Source organism: Mastigoproctus giganteus, chromosome 1 (assembly GCF_048544385.1).
Source record: "Mastigoproctus giganteus isolate SK-2022 chromosome 1, ASM4854438v1, whole genome shotgun sequence".
In the NCBI taxonomy this organism is placed as follows: domain Eukaryota; kingdom Metazoa; phylum Arthropoda; class Arachnida; order Uropygi; family Thelyphonidae; genus Mastigoproctus; species Mastigoproctus giganteus.
The window spans coordinates 3,683,951-3,704,391 of record NC_143575.1 but is presented as its reverse complement, the minus strand read 5'-3'; the positions used below and the strand labels follow the sequence as shown (position 1 = coordinate 3,704,391).

Genomic DNA, 20,441 nt, shown 5'->3' with positions numbered 1-20,441 from the left:
ATACACTTATAAAAACCTTAAAAGTCAAGAGCTGCACACTTCGAAGTCAATTTTTTATGGTCTCAAACAAGCAAAATTTCAATAGCACATAAATTGGGGGAAATACAGGGATTGCCCCCCAATAAAAAAAAAAAAAAAAGGGATTTCCCAATAATTTTTTTGCATAACAACTGGCAAGTCAAAAGTGGGGATTTACAAAAAAGAATGAAAATGTTGAAAAATTACATCCAACATAATAGTTTTCCCCGCAAACTCAAAAATACTGTGTTATGTGAGGTTTGCCGCAATTCTCTAATCTTGCTAAAGAGAAACTGTGTTGTGCAAGGATTGCTGCAATTTATCAATCGTGTTAAAGTAGAGGTGGTGAACCTATGGCATGCATGCCACTCTCGGCTCGTGTGTCATAGGTGTCACACACGTGCCCAGAGTGGTAGGAGTACAAATTTTTTGGGCACGTGGAATTCTAGCATCCCAAAAAAAAAAAAAAAAATCTCAAACTTCGAAACATCACTCCAGGAATCCACCTTGTTTAAATATTTCCTAAACCTACAAAGATACAGCACCGATCTTGAAACTGATGAGAGAACAGACCATCAGAGCTTTCAAGTGCTATGTTGTTGTTGTTATTTGATTTTTAGGAGCATTAGCAACTATGGCCATATTGCTCCGGGGATATGCGGTGGTCATTCCCTGACCTTTCCGCATCCTCCGTATTTGGTGGTCACGGGCTCGAACCCCAGTCTAATCAAGAAACAAAATCTGCGCACTGCTGCTCCTGCTCACCTGGCTACGGAGGCACCAAATGCTATGTGAATGTCACTGAGTCAACTATTGAACAATTCTCTTCAAGGTTTGTTAAGTTCAGAGAATCGGAATAAACTGAAAAATTCATTAAGTTTGCACAGTACAAAACTAGCTGAACTGAATCTGAAAATGTTCCAGTGGATCGACCTGGATGATTTTGAGATGCAGTTGATTGATTTTCAGAGCAGCTCAATTTGGAGGCAAAAATTTATCGACCTCAGAGCTGATTTTGAAAATATTGAAAGGAATTGAAACTGATGGGATTAACAAAGAAACCTGCAGAAAATGAGGTATTAAAAGTTTGAAATGTCATTCCTGAAACTTATGTCTGTTTAAAAAATCTCACAACAGCATTACTAATAATTTTCTAATTGACATGTTCTTGTGAATCGTTGTTCTCAATGATGAACTCTGTTAAGTCCAATCTTATGGATGAAACTAGTGCTGTATGCATAGCTCTAAAAGTTACAAAGTATAAGCCTGATGTAAAATATCTGTCGTCAATGATGCAGCAACAGAAATCTCACTAATGTTTAGAGCTATGCTGTGTATAAGCATCAAATTGCACCGAACTGATCTATACACAGCTTAAGCATCAAAAGGCACCCAACTGATCTGTGCACAGCTTAAGCATCTAAAGGCACTCAAGTGATCTGTCATGATGCACATATGTGGCCATCCTTACATGGTCTGTAAATAACTGCTGTAAAACTTATTAATTAGGTATTATATTTACTCGGACATTATAAGGCAACTGATCTTCACAGTTCCCAAATTGGAGTCCACAAAACAAATTCTAAGTGATGCATATGCATGTGAAAGGGTTTTTAATCCACCTGGATTAAAAACCACTTGACTTTAAGAACCATGTTCTTCTGATATTTTTTTATGGAAGAAAAACTCGGTGTTTTTGTCCAGCAACCTTCGTCAGTAGCTGACTAATTTGTTTTTTTATGTGAACCCCAAACACAAGAGGTATTAGAACCTATAGTACTTAGTACCGCACTTGGGTTGGAGGTTGAGAAGACAAAAGAAGATATTTGTTGACACTGGACTTGAACTTCTGTAGATTGTAATTTTCAGGAAATACGTATGAAGGAAGGTTGTTCCAGAAAACAGCAGTTGAATGAATAACTGAGGAAGATGAAAAGTTGGTTCTGTGGGTTTGAAGTTGGACAGTAAATGGATGTTGGCTGGTGGTGGCACGTGTTTGGACTGTTTTGAAAGAGAGAGCGGGAATTATAGAAGCCAATTCAGAAGAACAGTGCCCATGGAAGTAGCTGTAGAAGAGGCATGCAGCAGAAACAGTACGTCTATGAGAAAGCGAGTGGAGAGACTCTGTTAGAGATGAATCATTAATTAACCTAACTGCCCTCTTCTGAATGGAATCAAGAAGCCTGAGAGAAGTTTTGGGGGCACCACCCCAGATGTGAAAAAATATTCCATGGCAGGGCGGATTTGTGATTTATACAGAGTGAGCAGCTGTTTGGAAGAAAAGTAATGCCGAGAGCGAAAGAGAAAACCAAGTTTTTTAGAAGCAGAGGAACCAATATTTGTAATGTACTTGTGCCAAGAGAGATTAGAAGTCAGGGTAATCCCCAAAAGAGATATATCACTTTGCCTAGAAATCGGAGTGTCACTAAAGATAAGCATAGGAGCAGAAGAATCCTTTTTTGCGAGATATAAGACAAGACTGAGTTTTAGAAGGGTTGAAATCAACTAAATTGTTTTGCCCCACTGGAGAATTACCTGAAGATCGGCATTTAAGGAATTGGTAGCAGATTTTCGAGAAGTTGAAGCTGATTAAGCAGGACAAGGTTTCTCAAAATGGAAAGTGGAATGCTATTATCGGCAAAACTATGGATAGGATTTCCAGTCAATGGAAGAAGGTCATTAATATACAAGAGGAAAAGAGTGGGGGAAGGAACTGAACCTTGGGAGACACCAAAATTAGTGGAGAAGTTAGAAGACAGAGAGCCATCTACCATCACCCTCAGTGAGCGATCAGAGAGAAAATTGGATAAGCAATTACTAAAATCAGTTGGCAAACCATAAGATGGAAGCTTGTTTAGAAGACCTTTATGCCAAACACGATCAAACACCTTTGAGATGTCAAGAGCAACTACTTGTGTTTTACCGAACCTTTCCATTAAATTAGTCCATAAATGGGTAACATAAGCCAGAATATCACCAGTGGATCGACACTGACGGAATCCATACTGGCGATTGTTGATCAGACGGAAGGTTTCTAGTTAGTTTAAGAGTTGGCGGTTAATTGATTTCTCCATTACTTTAGAAAGAGTAGAAGTGATTGCAATGGGATGATAATTGGATGGGAGGGATTTGTCACCCCTTTTTTAGGAACTGGCTGAATATGAGCAAATTTCCAAGCAGAAGGAAAAACACCTTTGGAATAAGAAAGTGAAAAACGGCGGCAAAAAATAGGAGTAAGTTCAGGAGCACAGGTTTTGAGAACAAGTGGAGAAATACCATCAGGACCTGGAGCTTTCTTAGCATCAAGATTCATCAAAATCCTTCTGATATCCTTTTGATGGAAGACCACAGGAGGCATTGAATGGAGCGTGTTGGGAATGGTGGGAGGTGTTTTACCAAGATCATTAATACATGAGCTGGAAGAAAAATGGAATGCTAGCAGGTCAGCTTTATCCTTGGCTGAAGTGACAACAGAACCATCTGGTTTGGACAGAGGTGGGAGCAGAGATGGCAAATAGCTTTGGCAAGAGACCAGAATGCTCACATACAAGTTTTCTACTCTTAGCCTGTTCAAACTCTAATTTGGACTGATTAATAACTGCTTTACAATTGTTGCCAGCTTTGGTGTAGGCAGAAAATAAAACTGAAGAATTAGAAACAAGCCAATTACGATATGCAACATTCTTCTCTTGAACAGCCTTAGCAGATTTATTGGAAAACCAAGGTTTAGATAAAGGACGAGATTTTAAAGTGGAGTGTGGGATAAAGGATTCCATTCTTGCAAGAATAATTTCACTAACACGATCTGAGCAAACGTTGACATCAGAACTTTTGAAACAGTAATCCAACCAAGGAAAAGAAGAAAAGAAGTCTAGCAGGTCATCCCATTTTGAATTCTTGTAATGCCAAACAACATGAGGTTGGGATTAGCCATGAGATAAAGGTTCCATTGGAGAAGAGACAATCACCAAGCTGTGATCTGAAGTGCCTAAAGGACCTCTCACTTTGACCGTGTACTTAGAAGGGTTGTTTGTGAGAAAAAGGATCAAGCATATTGGCTGTATGATTAGGATTGTCCGGTATTCTTGTAGGTAAATGAACAATCTGTGCTAGGTCATTAGTAATTGCAAAAGCCTCAGCATCTCGACCTGACGGGTCGGTGTGACTAGAAAACGGAAGCCAGCTGGAGTTGTGAACATTAAAATCACCAAGGAAAATTACCTCACTGTTAGGAAAGTTGTACTGGAGAAAGTCAAGTTGCAAAGAGAGGAAGTCAAAGAGCTCCAAGTGATTAGTGGAGTTGGGAGAACGGTAGAGACAACAGATGAATTTGACACAATGAGGTAGAGAGATTTTAAGCCAGAGAAGGTCAAAGAGAGGAGATTCCAAATTGCCAAGTCTTTGACAGGGAATATCAGAACGGACATATGCATAAGTACCACCTTTGAGGCGAAAGGAATCATACAGCAAATAATTTGGACATCTGAGATGAGCAGTAGTTGAATCAACTGATAACTGAGATTCAGTCAGAAAAAGTACATGGGGTTTGGCAGGCTTCAAGTGGAAATGGACATCGTTGTGATCAGAATTGAGACCACGTATATTTGTAAAATGAATTAGGAAGTGCTTGGGAGGTTTAGATCTTTCGCAGATAAGCTTGCTCTATTAGTTTGACAATTCATGGTGTATTCAATAGTAAGAAAAAGTGGGTGGGACATGCTGTATGAAGTAATGAAATTTTTGGATATGGCGTACACGTGGTAAGAATATACCCAGATCCTTGACATAACGTGGCCTCGGCAATGCTCCCCGCATACACACTACTCGGACTCCTTCCAGTCACTATCTGGCAGTAGAGGTAGCAAGATTATACACTAGCTGATCTGGAAGCCTCCTAGAGAGTTACCAATAGGTTCGGTCCAGTGTCCTAACTAGCGGCCGGCCTACGAACACTGTTTTAGAGCTGTACCCTCGAAATGTAAGGAATATTGGATCTCGCCACAACGTTCATCATAACCTCAAAAGTCATCAGTCATACTGCATGATGGAAGAAATAGGGACGGGCTGACCGGAACTTAGCTCTAGAGACTAAACATGGGTTCCATCACTTCAGCCATAGCGAGAAGAAAGCCCAAAAATGTCTTTGCCCTTCCCAATCTAGATCGACTCAATCTGTGATTTTTGAATTCAGTTCATTAAGGTCGTAGGTTAAGCTGGCAGCGAATGTGTTAATATTCTCAGCACATTACAAGTCTTATGCAATAGAACATGCCCATCAGAATTACCATACATAACTATTTAAAAAAAAATAAAAACATGTAGTGGACAAAAATCCAAATTGTTTCAACAGAATGGTTGTTTGTCCACTACATGTTTTTTTTTTTTTTTTTTTTACAAGGAATACCTTTTTTAGAAAATGTATTTCTAAGTTATACTTTTGGAAACCGCTATTAACCATGTAAACAAAAACTGAATTTAAACTACCTAATTATACTCTGATAATATAATCAGTTATTTTAGTACAACCACATAGGCCAGAAGAGTTTGCAACTAACCATTTTGACAAGAATATTAATATTAACAACAACCGCATTTTATTAATATCAAAAGCATATTAATATCAACCCTATATACACATACTAGTACACTCCTGCACATTCGTACTGAACTGTTATATATATTTAATGTTACTAAGAATCAAACAATTTTTTTTAATACTTTGACCAGGAGATAATAAATATATATTTTGAGCTTGAAATAAAACTGTAAACTAGTTAAAAAAATACAAGATATTAAAAATATTTAAAAAAGGAAACACTTTTTAACTGATAAATTCAGTCTTAATAAATCAATTCTTGAGTATAGTTACTCATTTTTATAAATCCTTTCGTGGAGGGCATACAATATACAGTTCACCCTAACTCTGAGCCAATAAGCTTTACCAATGCAATTTCAACATTTTTCAAAATTTTCAAAATCCCGTTACACTGCATATACTTCCAAACCCATTATACTTTTTAATTCTAAGGTGAACTTAATACAAAAATTTTAAGTGCCAGTTTCAAGCATTATAATCTATATGGTGAGCATTTTAATGCATCAAATTTATGTTGCTAATCATTAGTCGGTTTAAATGAAGCTCGGTTTTATACAGTTGATGTTGTTTTTTTGGTTTTTAAGAGCATTAGCAACTAAGGCCACATTGCTCCGAGGTATCCGGTGGTCATTCCCTGACCTTACCGCATCCTTCGTATTTGATGGTGACGGGTTCGAAGTTTTATACAGTAAGGCAATGAATCTGATACTCATAAATGCCACCATTTCAAGACTTGTTGGACAATACTTTATACTACTCCAAGGGAGCTGTATGGTACCAGGATGAGAATACATAGCCTGCAGCTTAAAGTCTTCACAGTTCATCAAGGAAAATAACGAAGCAAAAATAATAAATCCAAAGATTGAAAATTATTAATCAGTCAATAATTCATAATTAATATTTCACAAAATTTTACCATTTTATCATGTCAATTAAATAAATACATACCAATCCAGTTTTCTCCTGCTCAATCATTTTGCGCAAAACTTTAAGAAGGTAATCTGCTCGGGTCTGTACATTTTTGGCTTGAGGTTTCTGTTCTGCATCAGGAAGAATCTATCCAATAATTATTAATAAACATTTTTAAGTGTAACACTTAAATAGCAAATAAACTGTTAGTGAAAACAACAAAAAACTGAATTTTAGCATTTCCTGGTAATGAAAAAATTCAACAACTTTGAATTTTGATGAACAAACAGTTATTCTATTAAAATTAGAAAAGACCGAATAACTCCACGGTTATAGCCACTTAGATTTTACAAACACAACGTTACAACTTACTACACATAACTTAAACTTGATTGGAGATATGAAATTCATATAACATAACTCGGTAGGAGATGATACTTGATACTGATATATATATATATATAGTGTTATTACTGTATTGGAATATAAGTTTAGTGTTAGCATTGTTATGGGCCTTTATGAGGGCTTTCGTAAAGATGACTACAGTGGTCTCAGAGATTTTTTAAATTCTATACATGGGACCAACTGATGATGTTACTAACAGCAAATTCTAAATGGGAAGCATTTTCAAGAAATTAATCTTGGAGGCTACTAGGTTTTTCATACCAACTAAGAAATATTGTTCAAGGTTTAGGCCTAAATGGATGTCAGATGAAATAATGAGACATGTGGCAGAGAGAAGAAAAAGCATGGGATACATATAAATTAATACAGAAGCCTACTGTAGATATAAGCTAGTCTGTAATCAAATCACAAAGGAGGTTAGGCAGGCAAAGGCAGATTACGAGAAATCTTTGGCAAAGGATGCAAAGAAATACAGCAAAGAGTTCTTTACTTATGCAGAAAGAAGGGGATGAATCAGATTGGTGAACTTAATATCAATCGAATGGAGGAGTTATTCACAGAGGGGAATGCCAGAGGTATATTAAACTTTGGCAGTGAGCTAAATGATTTTGTAATAAATGAGAGAAAAGTGGAGCAGCAATTGTTGAAAATAAGCATAATAAAGGCAACTGGGGTGGATGGGATCTACCCAGTTATATTAAAGGAGGCAGCAAAGGAAGTAAGCAAACTCTTAGCCATAATTATGAGAACTTCCTTGGACTCAGGGAAGGTCCCCATAGACTGGAGATATTCAAATGTAACCCCAATTCACAAAGGATGATCAAAGTGTGACAAAAGTAATTACAGACCTGTCAGTTTAACTTCTGTTCTGGGGAAATTAATGGAGACTCTGGTTAAAGAAGCAGTGCAGGATCATCTCGAGAAGACTTCAGTTTCAGTTCGGACAAAGTATGGGTTTGTTAACAGGAAGTCTTGTCTGACCAATTTGATTGGATACTATGATGTGGTCACAAAGGAACTGTATGCAAAGAATAATTTTGATATCATATACTTGGAACTTAGGAAGCCTTTTGATACTGACTTTTGATCTAGCACATGGAAGACTGACTACTGTTTAAATTTGAGCAATGTGGCATTAAGGGTAAGTTGCGGCTATGGATAAAGGGATGGTTGAGTGGGAGAAGACAGAGAGTGGTAATCAATGGACACTGCTCTTCGTGGACTAATGTTATTGATGAAGATAAATGAGACTTAATGTCTAAGTTTGCAGACAATAAGAAATTTCGAAGGGTTGTTAGTGGCAACCCTTCCAAATTGTTGAAGTAAAACATAAGAAAGGCACCTGGGGTGGATGGGAACTATCCAGTTATATTAAGGGAGGCGGCAAAGGAAGTCAGCAAACCTTTAGTCATAATTATGAAAGCATCCTTGGATTCAGGAGAGGTCCCCACGGACTGGAGATGTGCAAATGTATCTCCAATTCACCAAAGAGGATCGAAAGGTAACACAAGTAATTACAGACCAATCTAACTTCTGTTCCGGGTAAAATAATTGAATCACTGGTTAAAGATGCATTACAAGATCATCTAGACAAGAGTGCAGCAATAATTCAGACACAGCATGGGTTTGTTAAGGAAAAGTCTTCTCTCACAAATTTGATTGGATATTATGATGTGGTTACAAAGGAACTGGATGCAAAAAATAATTATGATATCATATACTTGGATTTCAGGAAAGCTTTTGACACAGTTGCGCATTGAAGACTACTGTACAAATTGGAGCAGAATGGTATTAAGGGTAAGTTGCTATGATGGATAAAAGGATGGTTGAGTGGGAGAAGACACAGGGTGGTAATCAATAGGTGCTGCTGCTGTTCGTGGACTAATGTTATTATCGGAGTCCCACAGAGTTTGGTGATGGGTCCACTGTTGTTTTGTATATTTATCAATAATATTGATGAAGGTATATCAGGGTTGTTAATGATAGTAATGGCATTGTGCTACTACAACAGGATCTAGAAAATTTGGGCAGATGGGCTGAGAAGTGGCAACTGAAGTTTAACATTGACAAATGCAAAGTACTGCATATGGATAGAAGTAACCTCAGAGAAACATACCAACTGTGTGGTACTACACTAAAGGTGGCAGAAATTGAAAAAGACCTAGGAGTAATTGTGCAGTCAGATATGAAGTTTTCTGAGCAATGCAGAAGGCTGCCAGGGCAGGTCATGGGATTTTGTCAATGATATAGAGGGATTTTGCTAGCAGGGAAAAGGAGGTGATTGTCCCTCTGTATAAGGCAATTGTCAGGCCATGCCTTGAGTACTGCATACAGGTCTGGAGGCCTCATTTCAAGAAGGATGTAGATTTGCTTGAGCATGTACATAGAAGGGCAACAAGATTGGTGAGTGGAATGAAGGGATCCTCTTACCAAGAGAGGCTTGGCTTAAGTTCTGTAAATTGCAGCAGCTGGAGACTAGGTACCTGTGAGGCAATCTGCCTCACATATAAGGTGTATAAGGCTTTGAATGAGTTGAGCACGCTGAATTCTGATGGGATTCTTCCCCTTGTAAGATTATTAACCTAAGGGGGTATGAATTCAAATCGAGGAAAGACAGATGTAGAATAGATGTGCGTAAATTTGCTTTTAGCCAGCGGGCGGTTAATTGCTGGAACAAACTTGCATCTGTTGTTGTGGAAGTTGATAGGTTAAATAAATTTAAGGAGGAACTGGACAAACATTTAGAGGGAATTGTTTTGTATTTCTTTTTTTTTTTTTTTTTGGCTGATGCTGAATAAGTTCATATACTTGCTTTCTTGCATCACATGCCACTACTACTATTTGATGAACTACTACTACTACATGAAGGACAATACACTATGACAACAGGATCAAGAAACGCTCAGCAGATGGGCTGAGAGGTGGTACCTGAAGTTTTAACATTGACAAATGTAAAGTACTGCATATGTGTAGCAGTAACCCCAAAGTAACATATCAACTGTGTGGTACTACACTCAGGGTGGTAGAGAATGAAACTGGGGATAATTGTGCAGTCTGATATGAAGTTTTCCGAGCAGTGCAGACGGTCTGCAAGAGTAGCTCGTGGTGTCTTGTCAATGATGTACAGGAATTTTTCTAGTAGGGATAAGGAGGTGATTATCTCGCTGTATAAGGCAATGGTCAGGCCACACCTTAGTGCTGTATACAGGTCTAGAGGCTTCATTTATTTAGAAGGAAGGAAAACCTGCTGGACCGAGAAGGGCAACAAGATTAGTGAATGGAACAAAGGGTTGCTCTTACAAATAAAGGCTTAAGCTATGCAAATTACAGTGTCTTCAGACTAGGCACCTGCAAAATGACCTGATTGAGGTGTATAAGGCCTTGAATGGTTTGAGCAAGCTCAATGCTGTTGGAACTCTTCCTCTTGCCCAGATTAATCACCTGAGGGGACATAAATTCAAACTGAGGAAAGACAGTTGTAGAATAAATCCATCAAAATTTGCCTTTAGCCAGCGGGTGGTTGATTGCTGGAACAAACTTCCATTTGTCATTGTACAAGTTGACAGCTTAAATAAATTCAAGCAGAACTAGACAAATATTTGGAGTGAATGGATAGGTGAAATGGGAAGTTTATTTATTTATTTTTTTGGTTGATGCTGTATGAGTTTGTTTTCTTGCATCATATGTCTGTACTAATGCTAACTGCACTCTCACTATTTCAGATTTTGTTATTGCCACACTTTTTACGTTTTAATTTACTTTGCTACCTGGTGTGCTTCTATTTTGTCAATTTTTTTAATATATTCTAAAATGCACATCCCCTGGTTTCTTCTTTTTAAAATTTAATTTCATTTTGACTCAAGTCTGAAATCTCCAATACTTTAACCTAATTAGAGGTGCTGGCTTTGGATATTCTGTTTGGGCATTTTCCATTTCATTTTTCCCGACTTCGAGTGCTTTGCTAGTTAGAATTTAGTTTTCTCACTAAGTGTTGTTATATTAGAGCTACAGCTGCTCAACTCACAAAGAACATAAATGAAAAATATTAATTGATACAGTGTATCAATTATATTATTTCCTTCTGTAAATAGCATAGTTTTTGTTTCATAATGCACATGCCTCCTCAAAAACCAAGAAAAAATTATATGGGAAGAAGCAGTTTTTTGATTTAAGTTTTGAATTCAATTTATCTGTGGTGCATCTGTATTTATCATGTGTACAAAAAAAAGAAAAAAAAGAAAAAAAGATTAATGCAATTGGTAAAATGGAAAGAAAGAAAGCCTAGAACTGGAAATGTAAGAATTCAAGATCCAAATTTATTTGTGCAAATAATATACTTAAACAGATAACATAATGGAATGCTATGGTTATTTCAAGTTCTACTTGCTCAGTAGAATTTTAATGTAACTGTTCTAATCATCTAAAAAAATAAAAATTAAAGAAATTTATTTCTTGGTCAGCTAGCAATTTGCTAAAAGGAAATAATTATAATCATTAATGGGCAACATGTTGCTTTATGTATTATCTGTTTGTCAGCATGAATATTACTATATTGTTTTGCTTAAATTGTGGTCCACGATTTTTATACATGTTATATAAAATGACAGCAATGCTCAAATATCCTTCTAAATCTGTAATAAAATATCTAATATTTGTGAAAATGCTGTTAAATGCTCAATTTCATCTCTTTTACTTACAATAACATACAATTCAATTCATGGGATAATACGATATCTAATAAAATCAATAAGTACAAACAATCTTTAGTATATCAATAAAACATTCAGTATATCAATAAAACATTCAGTATATCAATGTTGTGAGCATCTAACAAAAAAGATTGTTGAAATGTTTCATTTAGTATATAAAATTATTATTTTGTATTGTTTTGATGTTCATTTTTTCATTAATTTGTACTATTTCATAAAACAACAGTTAATATGAAGCCAATATTTAAAATGGCACAAACCTTGTCACCCAGACCCAAGTTGGGATCCATCTTAATTGCCTCCCAGCTTCCCATTCCATATTCATGAATGCCTTGCAAAAGTCTAGAATCATCTTCATTGGTCCAAGGTATACCCCAGTGAGCATCTTTACAATGAGCTGTAAGAATCCACCTAGGTAGATGAAGAAAAAATCTAAATAAAGCAAGACATAGCTGTACACAATATTCAGATATTTGAAATGTTTCAAATAAAAATATTGATTCATCTCATTTAACTTTTTTTAAATTTTTTTTTATTGTTGATGCAAAGATGATATTTAAAACTCGATCACAACAATTGCAGAAAAGTATTCACTTCTGTGTAGAAGAGATAGTTTTACAAAATGAGCAAATATGAGTTTTTTCAGAGTGCTTAAGAAATTATATTTACACTTCAAGTGTTATTAAAACTTCTCAAGACATCTACACTTCCTAAATCAAGTTTCTAAAAATTTTAAAAGAATGAAAAATCCAAGTTTCTGGAGTATTGAACCCCTATTTGAAGCTGACTATCTCAATTAGTGTGAAAAAAAGCGCCCAAAAAATCTAACTTCTTTCTGGAATTTGAATCAAAGAATTTCCCACAAAGTGGGCAAGTACAGCAATCATAACCACTTTGCTATAATTGAGGATTTATCATGCATGAAGGGAAATAATTTCAAATACTGACAATTCTCTTACAGTTTAACTGTCTGAATTTAACAATAGGTGTATACTATACCAATAGGTAAAATTAAAAATACACTGATCACTTAAAAATTCACTGATACACTAAATGTTCAAACAATCAAACATTACATAAAACACATGATTTCTTAATGTAGATGCTATGCATCTTGAAGTTACCATATGAATGTGGTGATTTGGAGAGAGAGAGACTGACAAAAAATGAATGTACATCACACGAAATAATACTTTTGCAGTGGAAGATTAAAAAGAAAAAAAAAAAAACGATTTTAAAAAGTGGAGGATTTAAAATCTTTTTCAACTTCTCTCACACAACAAACAACTCAATGAGTTTTGTTTTAGCCAACTTGATAATCACGCAGCATGCAGCTTGATGTATTCAAGCTGTACATTAAAACAAGCACCATGTTGTTAAAAGAGCGTATCCATATTTTGGGATATTATTTGCTATTTAATACTGGTAAACCATGTAAAAAAAAAAAAAAAAAAAAAAGACATTTTTCTCTTTTAGCACTGCCACTCATTCAGTAAACTTTGTAACAAAATTAGCACTAACTAACTATAACTTCATCTAAGCAGGTGAAAATTAGAGTGATAGGGAAAAAGAGAGAGAACTCAGTGACTACTGTAGAACTGTAAAATGTACATTTGATTATAGTTATTAAATTTCACTTTGGTTTGTATGGAATTAAATCCACTTTTTGGAACATATAAATTACTATTTAAGAAAGAGATTAACAACAAAGCTGCTTGTTTTATCTTTCACCCTTTAACTTAGAATTGGAAACAAGGCTAAGTTAAAGGGTGAAAGATAAAAAAAAAAAAAAATGTAAAATCTAAATAGGTAACAATGAAACACATAATGGGAAACTAGCTGCTCACCACAACAGCAGCTAGCTTTCCATTATGTGTTTCATTGAAGAGAGCCTCTATTGTTGCATGTCTATGAAATCATTATAGGCTAATCTGTGAAATAATTATAGGCTAATCTGATAAATAATGCTTCTTTTTAATTACTGACATTACAATATTCAATAAATGTATAAATTACCAAATGGAACTCGATTTTATCTACCTTTGGGATTGGTTCTCCCACCACCTCTCCTGTAGCTGTGTTTCCATCAATCAGTGGTGTCTTTGCAAATCACAAGATCACAGATTAGAAGGGTTAGCAAATTTGTAACCCCCCCCTCCCATAGAGAGAGAATCACTTTTAAGAAACTTTGAAGAATTTAAAAAAAAATTATTTCTCCTAAAAATCTTTGTTTCTCCTGGAACTGAATTCAGTGCAGATTGTTTCACAGATTGAGATTGTGTTATGGGTGTCTGCAGACATGAAATTATTTAGAAATCAAGTTTCATTAAATATATACTTTTTTTTTTTTTTTGAAATTTCAGACTGCATCTCAGGATTTGGAAGAGTAGATGCTCAAATCAATCCATTTTGACATGAATTCTATATGAAACCCATATATTCTGTCTTTCCAATGCATTTCCAGTATCTATGTAATACAATAGAGGCTTGTCGTAATGAAATAATAAACACAGTTCTCACCATGTTTCAAAGTTCTGTTGTAGTAGAAATTACAAAAATGCCTGTTTTGTCATCCTTTAGTTATTCATATAGGTCCATTTGATATTATACTACATCTCTCTGAATTACTTAGTCGTATAATCAACTCGCTGAGTTCAAAACTGATGGAACATTTTTCAGGTTTACTTTGATATTTGAATTTCAATTCAGGTTCAAATCAGTCAAAATAGTCATAAGTAGTCTCTAACAGCTTTTGATTTATTTTCAGAAATTTCTAAAGTGTCCTCTCTTTCTTTGGATACACCTGATTTGAATCTGCTGCTCACATTACAATCTATTTTAATCGAATTTAATTCAGCCAAGTCTTTCTGAATCTTTACTATTTTCACAAGTCAGTTAAACAGGTTGCCCTCATGGTGACACAGTGCTTATGATCACTGTTCTTCCACACCATTTAAAAAAGGAGTGCATTAGGATCCCATGAAGATGAAGAGAATTTTTATGGAGTCTTTTAGCACAGTGTCAAAATTTGTCAGTCTGTCTTGAGTAAGAGTTGCAAGGTTTTTATTTCATGGAATTTAGATTTTTTGTTCAGCAAACAGGCAAACCAACCAAAGAACACAATATACTAACATCTTGTGATATTTGCTGCCTTGGCACTTAACAAGCACTCAGCACAAAAACAACACTAAAGGCATTAACCTTTTACTGTAAAGAAAGTGGCAAGTGCTGCTAAGGTATTGTATTCCTTTACAAAGCTCATGCTAATCAAAACCAAAAGCTACAGACAAGGCTGGTTCTGAATTGTAGTGGGTACAATGCACCTGGGCCGCAGACTGAAAAGTGGTACCAATTCCAAACAGGAAGGCTCCTTAATTCAGACAAATGAAACTACTTCTTTCTCTCCCTTTCCTCAACTAATCCTTGCACCCAGGTCCCCTGAATTCTAGGACTTGTTCTGCCAACAGATAAAGATAGCTACGTGGCAATGCTCTTATTACAAGTGTAGAGGTAAGGCTCTGACTGTGTAGCTGAAAGAGATGTGTGCAAGAGTTCTTGCACACATCTCAGTAATTTCTCATTGCCTGCTTATAGTATTCTATACAATAAACTCCCATTATAACATTCCGATTTATAGCACTATTCTGCTTGTAGCCATCTTTTTTCTGGTCCAATGAGCCATTCATGGCAGCATAAGAAAAGAGAAGTGCCATTCATTTTTTAATGTTAATAGCACTTGCATTTAACATGCATTTCTGCTTATATCATGCTTTTTTTTTTTTAAGGTTCCAAAAAGAAGAATAAATCCAGATAACTCTTCCTCCTCTCGAGTTTTCATTCTAAGATTTGCTCAAGGTGCAGTTATTTTACTTCAAAGAAATCTGTTTCCAGTACAGGTGAAATTTGTTTATTTCAGATAAAAAGGCCAATCTTTACAACTCTTCTTAAGTATCTTCTCAATTATAGGTGCATTTGCATGTGTTTCTTTCTTTTTATCGGTATACTATGCTTTCAAACATTATCTTATCAAGGATTTTCTGTTTGTCGATTTCTGTTTTGATGTTCCGTTAGATGCCAACTGATTCTGATTGCTTCAAGAAAAACACTGTTAAAAAAAAAAAAAAGTTTATTCATAACAACAGTTTCTGCTCTCTAGTTCTTGGACCATAACAGTGGTTCATGAACCGATCCTTGAGGGACCTTGTGCATTACACCAATCTGAAAAATATCCATTTGATCACAACCCTCTGCCTTCTGCCCTGCAGTCACCCAACAATCATTTTAGAATCTTAATGTTACTTATTCTCAGATAGGTGCCACCACCCAGACAGCACCGTTTCAGGGCTATTTGGCCCTTCTTCAGTGAGTGGGTAGGTGCCCAAGTGATGCAATGATGACAAAACAGTTATGAAGTATAACTCCACAATATGAGAGATGCCTGATGGTATATGATGTATTTATAATAAGATGCATTTAGGGCTAAATACATCATATACCATCAGGCATCTCTCATATTGTGGAGTTATACTTCATAACTGTTTTGTCATCATTGCATCACTTGGGCACCTACCCACTCACCGAGCCGACCGGGCTAGCCGAGTGGGTAAAGCACCTGCCCGGCAACCCAAAGGTCGCGGGTTCGATTCCCGCCTCGGGCTTGGATCAAAGTACTGCAAAAACCTTGGGAGGTGCAATATGGCCACAGAAGCCGATGCGCCAACAACTACCAAATCAATCAAAATCAACCAACTCACCGAAGAAGGGCCAAATAGCCCTGAAACGGTGCCGTCTGGGTGGTGGTGGTACCTATCTGAGAATAAGTAACATTAGTCTTCTCCTTAGGTGAAGCGTTACTTATTTGAAGTAGTGCAATATCATGGCAACTCATTGTGAAGGTATTCACAATATGAGATATAACTTAAAATGATGTTGCCTTATAAATATTCTGTTTATTCAGAAATGGCTTTGTATTAATGATGCCATTGCACTTAATATATACATAGCCTAAATTTGCTCACAGCTTGAGGCTTTAGCCCAAAATGCATCTTAGTCTACAAAGTTAGTTAAACATTTTTTACAATATATGTAAAGCCTCTTGTCATATTCTTCACAATCTTCTGTAGATTACTCCCACTCTCATCGTTCCTTTGCTTTCGATTAACTCACACCACACAGATTCTATGCTAGCAGATGTCACTTCAGACTCAGCAAAAGCTCTTTTCACGCTCAGGCTGCTTTTGATAAGAAGCATGACCCCTTCTATCTTTCTTAAATGCATTATACTTACCGTAGTGGAACTGATCATCACCAATATCCATGTGGCACCACTTTTCTGTTAGCCCTATTATATCAGCATTAGTTGTCCTAACCAGGAGTTCAAATTCAGCCATTTTATCGACAACACTTCTGAAATTACTGTAGATACAGTTCAGACTAAGTAATCTTCTATAGTTTATTACTGTGACACCTCTTGAAGTTATTTAGGTTTGTATTCCAAGCTATATCTTCTGTCTGAGGGTAGCAATGTTTCAAATGAAACATTGCTACCCTCAGACAGAAGATATAGAATCACTGAAATGAAACATTGCTACCCTCTGACCATCTTATCAACATCGGCTGTTGTGGCAACAAACAAGAATTCATGAGATGAGTGAAAGCATTAAGACTGCACTCACCTCATGAAAGCATATCAAACATTAAGCTTGATATGCCTTTGTCAATATCATTAATAAATACAGAAAATAACAATGGGCCTAGCATTGAACCCTTGGGAATCTACTAATAACATTAGTCCACAAAGAGTCCTTTGATAAAGTTAGCAATTCTGGTGTGTGTGTGTGTCGTGCGCTTGCATGCATGTGTATCTTCATTTTGTTTGGTTTGTTTGTATTTTATTGGCGCATCAGCAACTGAGGCTATAATGCGCCTAGAACAGGTAACATAAAAATTTAAGCTCTCGGTGACCTAATTGGTTAGGCCACCACGTCACGGTATATAATAACAAATACCTAAAAAATAAATCAATAAAGAAATAACAATAACGTATGCATTTTAGATACAATTAAAAACTTTTATTAATTTAAAATAGCTAAAAACAGCAGACACGTGGTCATTGTCGGATAAAATCTGACTGAGTGTATAAGGCTCAGTCAGATGATTAAAAGCGGTAAAACGGATATTCCTAAAATTTGGACAATCAATTAAAAGGTGTCTGATAGTTAAAACTGTGCCACAGGACTCACACATAGGAGGGTCATCAGCCCTCAGCAAAAACAAATGAGTCAAATGACTGTGTCCTACGCGGGGCCGGGCAAGAACAACTTCCTCCTTACCATTCCTGCGCAGACTAGACTGCCACGGTTCAATAACAGGCTTTATATGATATAATTTATTCACAGTCTGTCTATTCCACGAATCCTGCCATTGGGAATATATCTTTTGGTGTATTATTTGCCTGTAGTCTGTATAGGGGACTGACAGGCAGCGGTTATTATTGGGAATTGCTGATTTGGCTGCGGCGTCAGCCAAATCATTTCCCCTAATCCCAATGTGGCTGGGAATCCAACAGAAGTGGATATCATATTCACGTCCAAGGAGGAAGTGAATCTTCTGCTGAATACTAGACAGAACTGGATGAGGATTATACCTCACAGATATTAAAGCCTGTAACACGCTGAGAGAATCGGAATATAAAATGAACCGTTGGTATTGGCATTCACTAATGTGATCCAAGGCTAACTCTATAGCATGCAGCTCTGCAGTAAATATACTGCATTCAGAGGGAATCTGCTCCGATGTAGTGCTGTCTGTAAAGACAGCAGCAGATCCCACATATGATTCCGACTTCGAACCGTCCGTGTAAACTGGCGCAAAGTCAGAATGTTCAGCTCGGTGTGCTGAATAAAGCTGCAAGTAGACAGACGATGGAGTGTCCGATTTTCCCCAATTTCTAAGGGACAAGTCACATGTTGGAACATGAGCATGCCAGGGTGGAAGGGGTTGCTTTGGTGTTTGGGCAACCTTGTCTACCTTAATATTAAGTTCTTTGAGTAGCTCTTGGAGACGAATACCAAAAGGACGATTGGCAGTCTTACGGGTGTTGTACAAATTTTCCCATCGTGGCTCAAAAACGAATGGCCACGTAGGATGGTCTGGCAGGGATTTCAGTTTTACGGCGTACTTTAGAGACAACTGCTTACGTCAAAGTGATAACGGTGGTTCGTTTGCTTCGACGTATAAGCTCTGGACAGGGGATGTTCGAAATGCTCCAATAGCGATACGGAGAGCCTGATGATGAACAGGATCCAGCCATCGAAGTACACTGTCTCTGGCCGAATTGTATACCAGGGACCCGTAATCTAGTCTGGATCGTACAAGTGCACGATAGATGCGTAGTAGGGTGCATCGATCCGCACCCCAAGATGTTGAGGAAAGAGAGCGCAGAATATTCAGTCCTCTTGTGCACTCTGTGCGGAGTTGACGGATGTGATCCAGAAAGGTCAGCTTTTTATCGAATACGAGTCCCAAGAATTTGGTGTCCACTGCTACTGGAATTGCATTTTGTCCGAGCTTTAATTCAGGTTCAGGATGAAGATTACGCTTACGACAAAAGTGTACGCAAACGGTCTTCTCCGGCGAGAACCTGAAGCCATTAGAAAGAGCCCAGGAGTTGAGGCTATCAATAGCTTTCTGCAGTTGTCTTTCAATAACCATCATGTTGCTTGACTGACAAAATATGCTAAAGTCATCAACATAGAGGGCACTGTTTACAGTTGGAGGAAGTTGTTCTGTGATGGAATTTACTTCGATGGCAAAAAGCGTGACACTTAATACTGATCCTTGTGGTACTCCCTCCTCTTGACTGAAGGAACGAGAGAGTGAGGATCCCACACGGACTTGGAAAGATCGATTGGCTAAAAAATTTTTAATAAAAATGGGGAGTTGCCCCCTAAGGCCAAGGCTATGCAGATCTTTTAAGATGCCAAATCTCCAAGTTGTGTCATACGCTTTCTCCATGTCAAAGAACACTGACACCAAGTGTTCGCGTTTTAGGAAAGCATCCCGGATGGATGTTTCCAGTCTAATAAGATGGTCCAAAGTGGACCGGTTCCTTCGGAAGCAGCACTGGATGTTGGAGAGAAGGTCGTTTGATTCTAAGTACCATATTAAACAGGAATTAACCATTCTCTCCAGGATTTTGCACAGACAGCTAGTCAGAGCAATAGGACGATAATTGGTGGTGACTTTTGGATCCTTTCCTGGCTTAGGAAAGGCAAGAACGATTGCCTTTCGCCAGGAGTCCGGAAACTGCCCTTCAGTAAAGATTCTGTTATACAGAAGGAGCAGACAATCCATAGATTTTGGTGAAAGATGTTTAATCATTTCATAATGGATGCCATCTGGTCCAACAGCACTTGCTTTGGAAAGAGCGAGGGCTCTTTTCAGTTCCAGAATAGTGAAATCCCCGTTGTAGGGATAAATGCTCTTAGATTTAAAGTTAAGTGCCCGTTTTTCGATTTTATATTTCAGGACCAGGAACTCTGGGGAATACGAAGATGTTGCAGAGATGTTAGAGAATGTTTCCCCAAGAGAATTGGCTATTGCAGTTGGATCTGCAATAGCGCATCCATTATAATCTAGGATTGAAGAAGGGTGGGAAGTATATTTTCCCTTCATTTTCCGGATTTTATCCCAGACTACCTTAGAGTTGGTAGACTGGTTAATAGATGATGTAAAACGGATCCACGATTCCTTTTGACTCTGACGGCGGTTATATCGTGCTTTGGCTCGTGCACGTTTAAAGG

The 20,441-nt window shown here is 37.1% G+C and overlaps 1 protein-coding gene across 3 annotated transcripts in view; it reads right to left on the bottom strand.

The window, feature by feature from the left end:
* Positions 1–20,441, bottom strand: part of Chd1 (chromodomain-helicase-DNA-binding protein 1) — a 606,282-nt gene that overhangs the window by 118,121 nt on the left and 467,720 nt on the right. For all 3 annotated transcript variants that reach the window (XM_090371234.1, XM_090371253.1, XM_090371245.1), the window contains exons 29-30: positions 11,898–12,048; positions 6,563–6,670 (exon numbers count right to left, since the gene is read on the bottom strand). In XM_090371234.1, the coding sequence (XP_090227360.1) occupies positions 6,563–6,670; positions 11,898–12,048 (259 nt within the window). The remainder of the gene's footprint in view (positions 1–6,562; positions 6,671–11,897; positions 12,049–20,441) is intronic.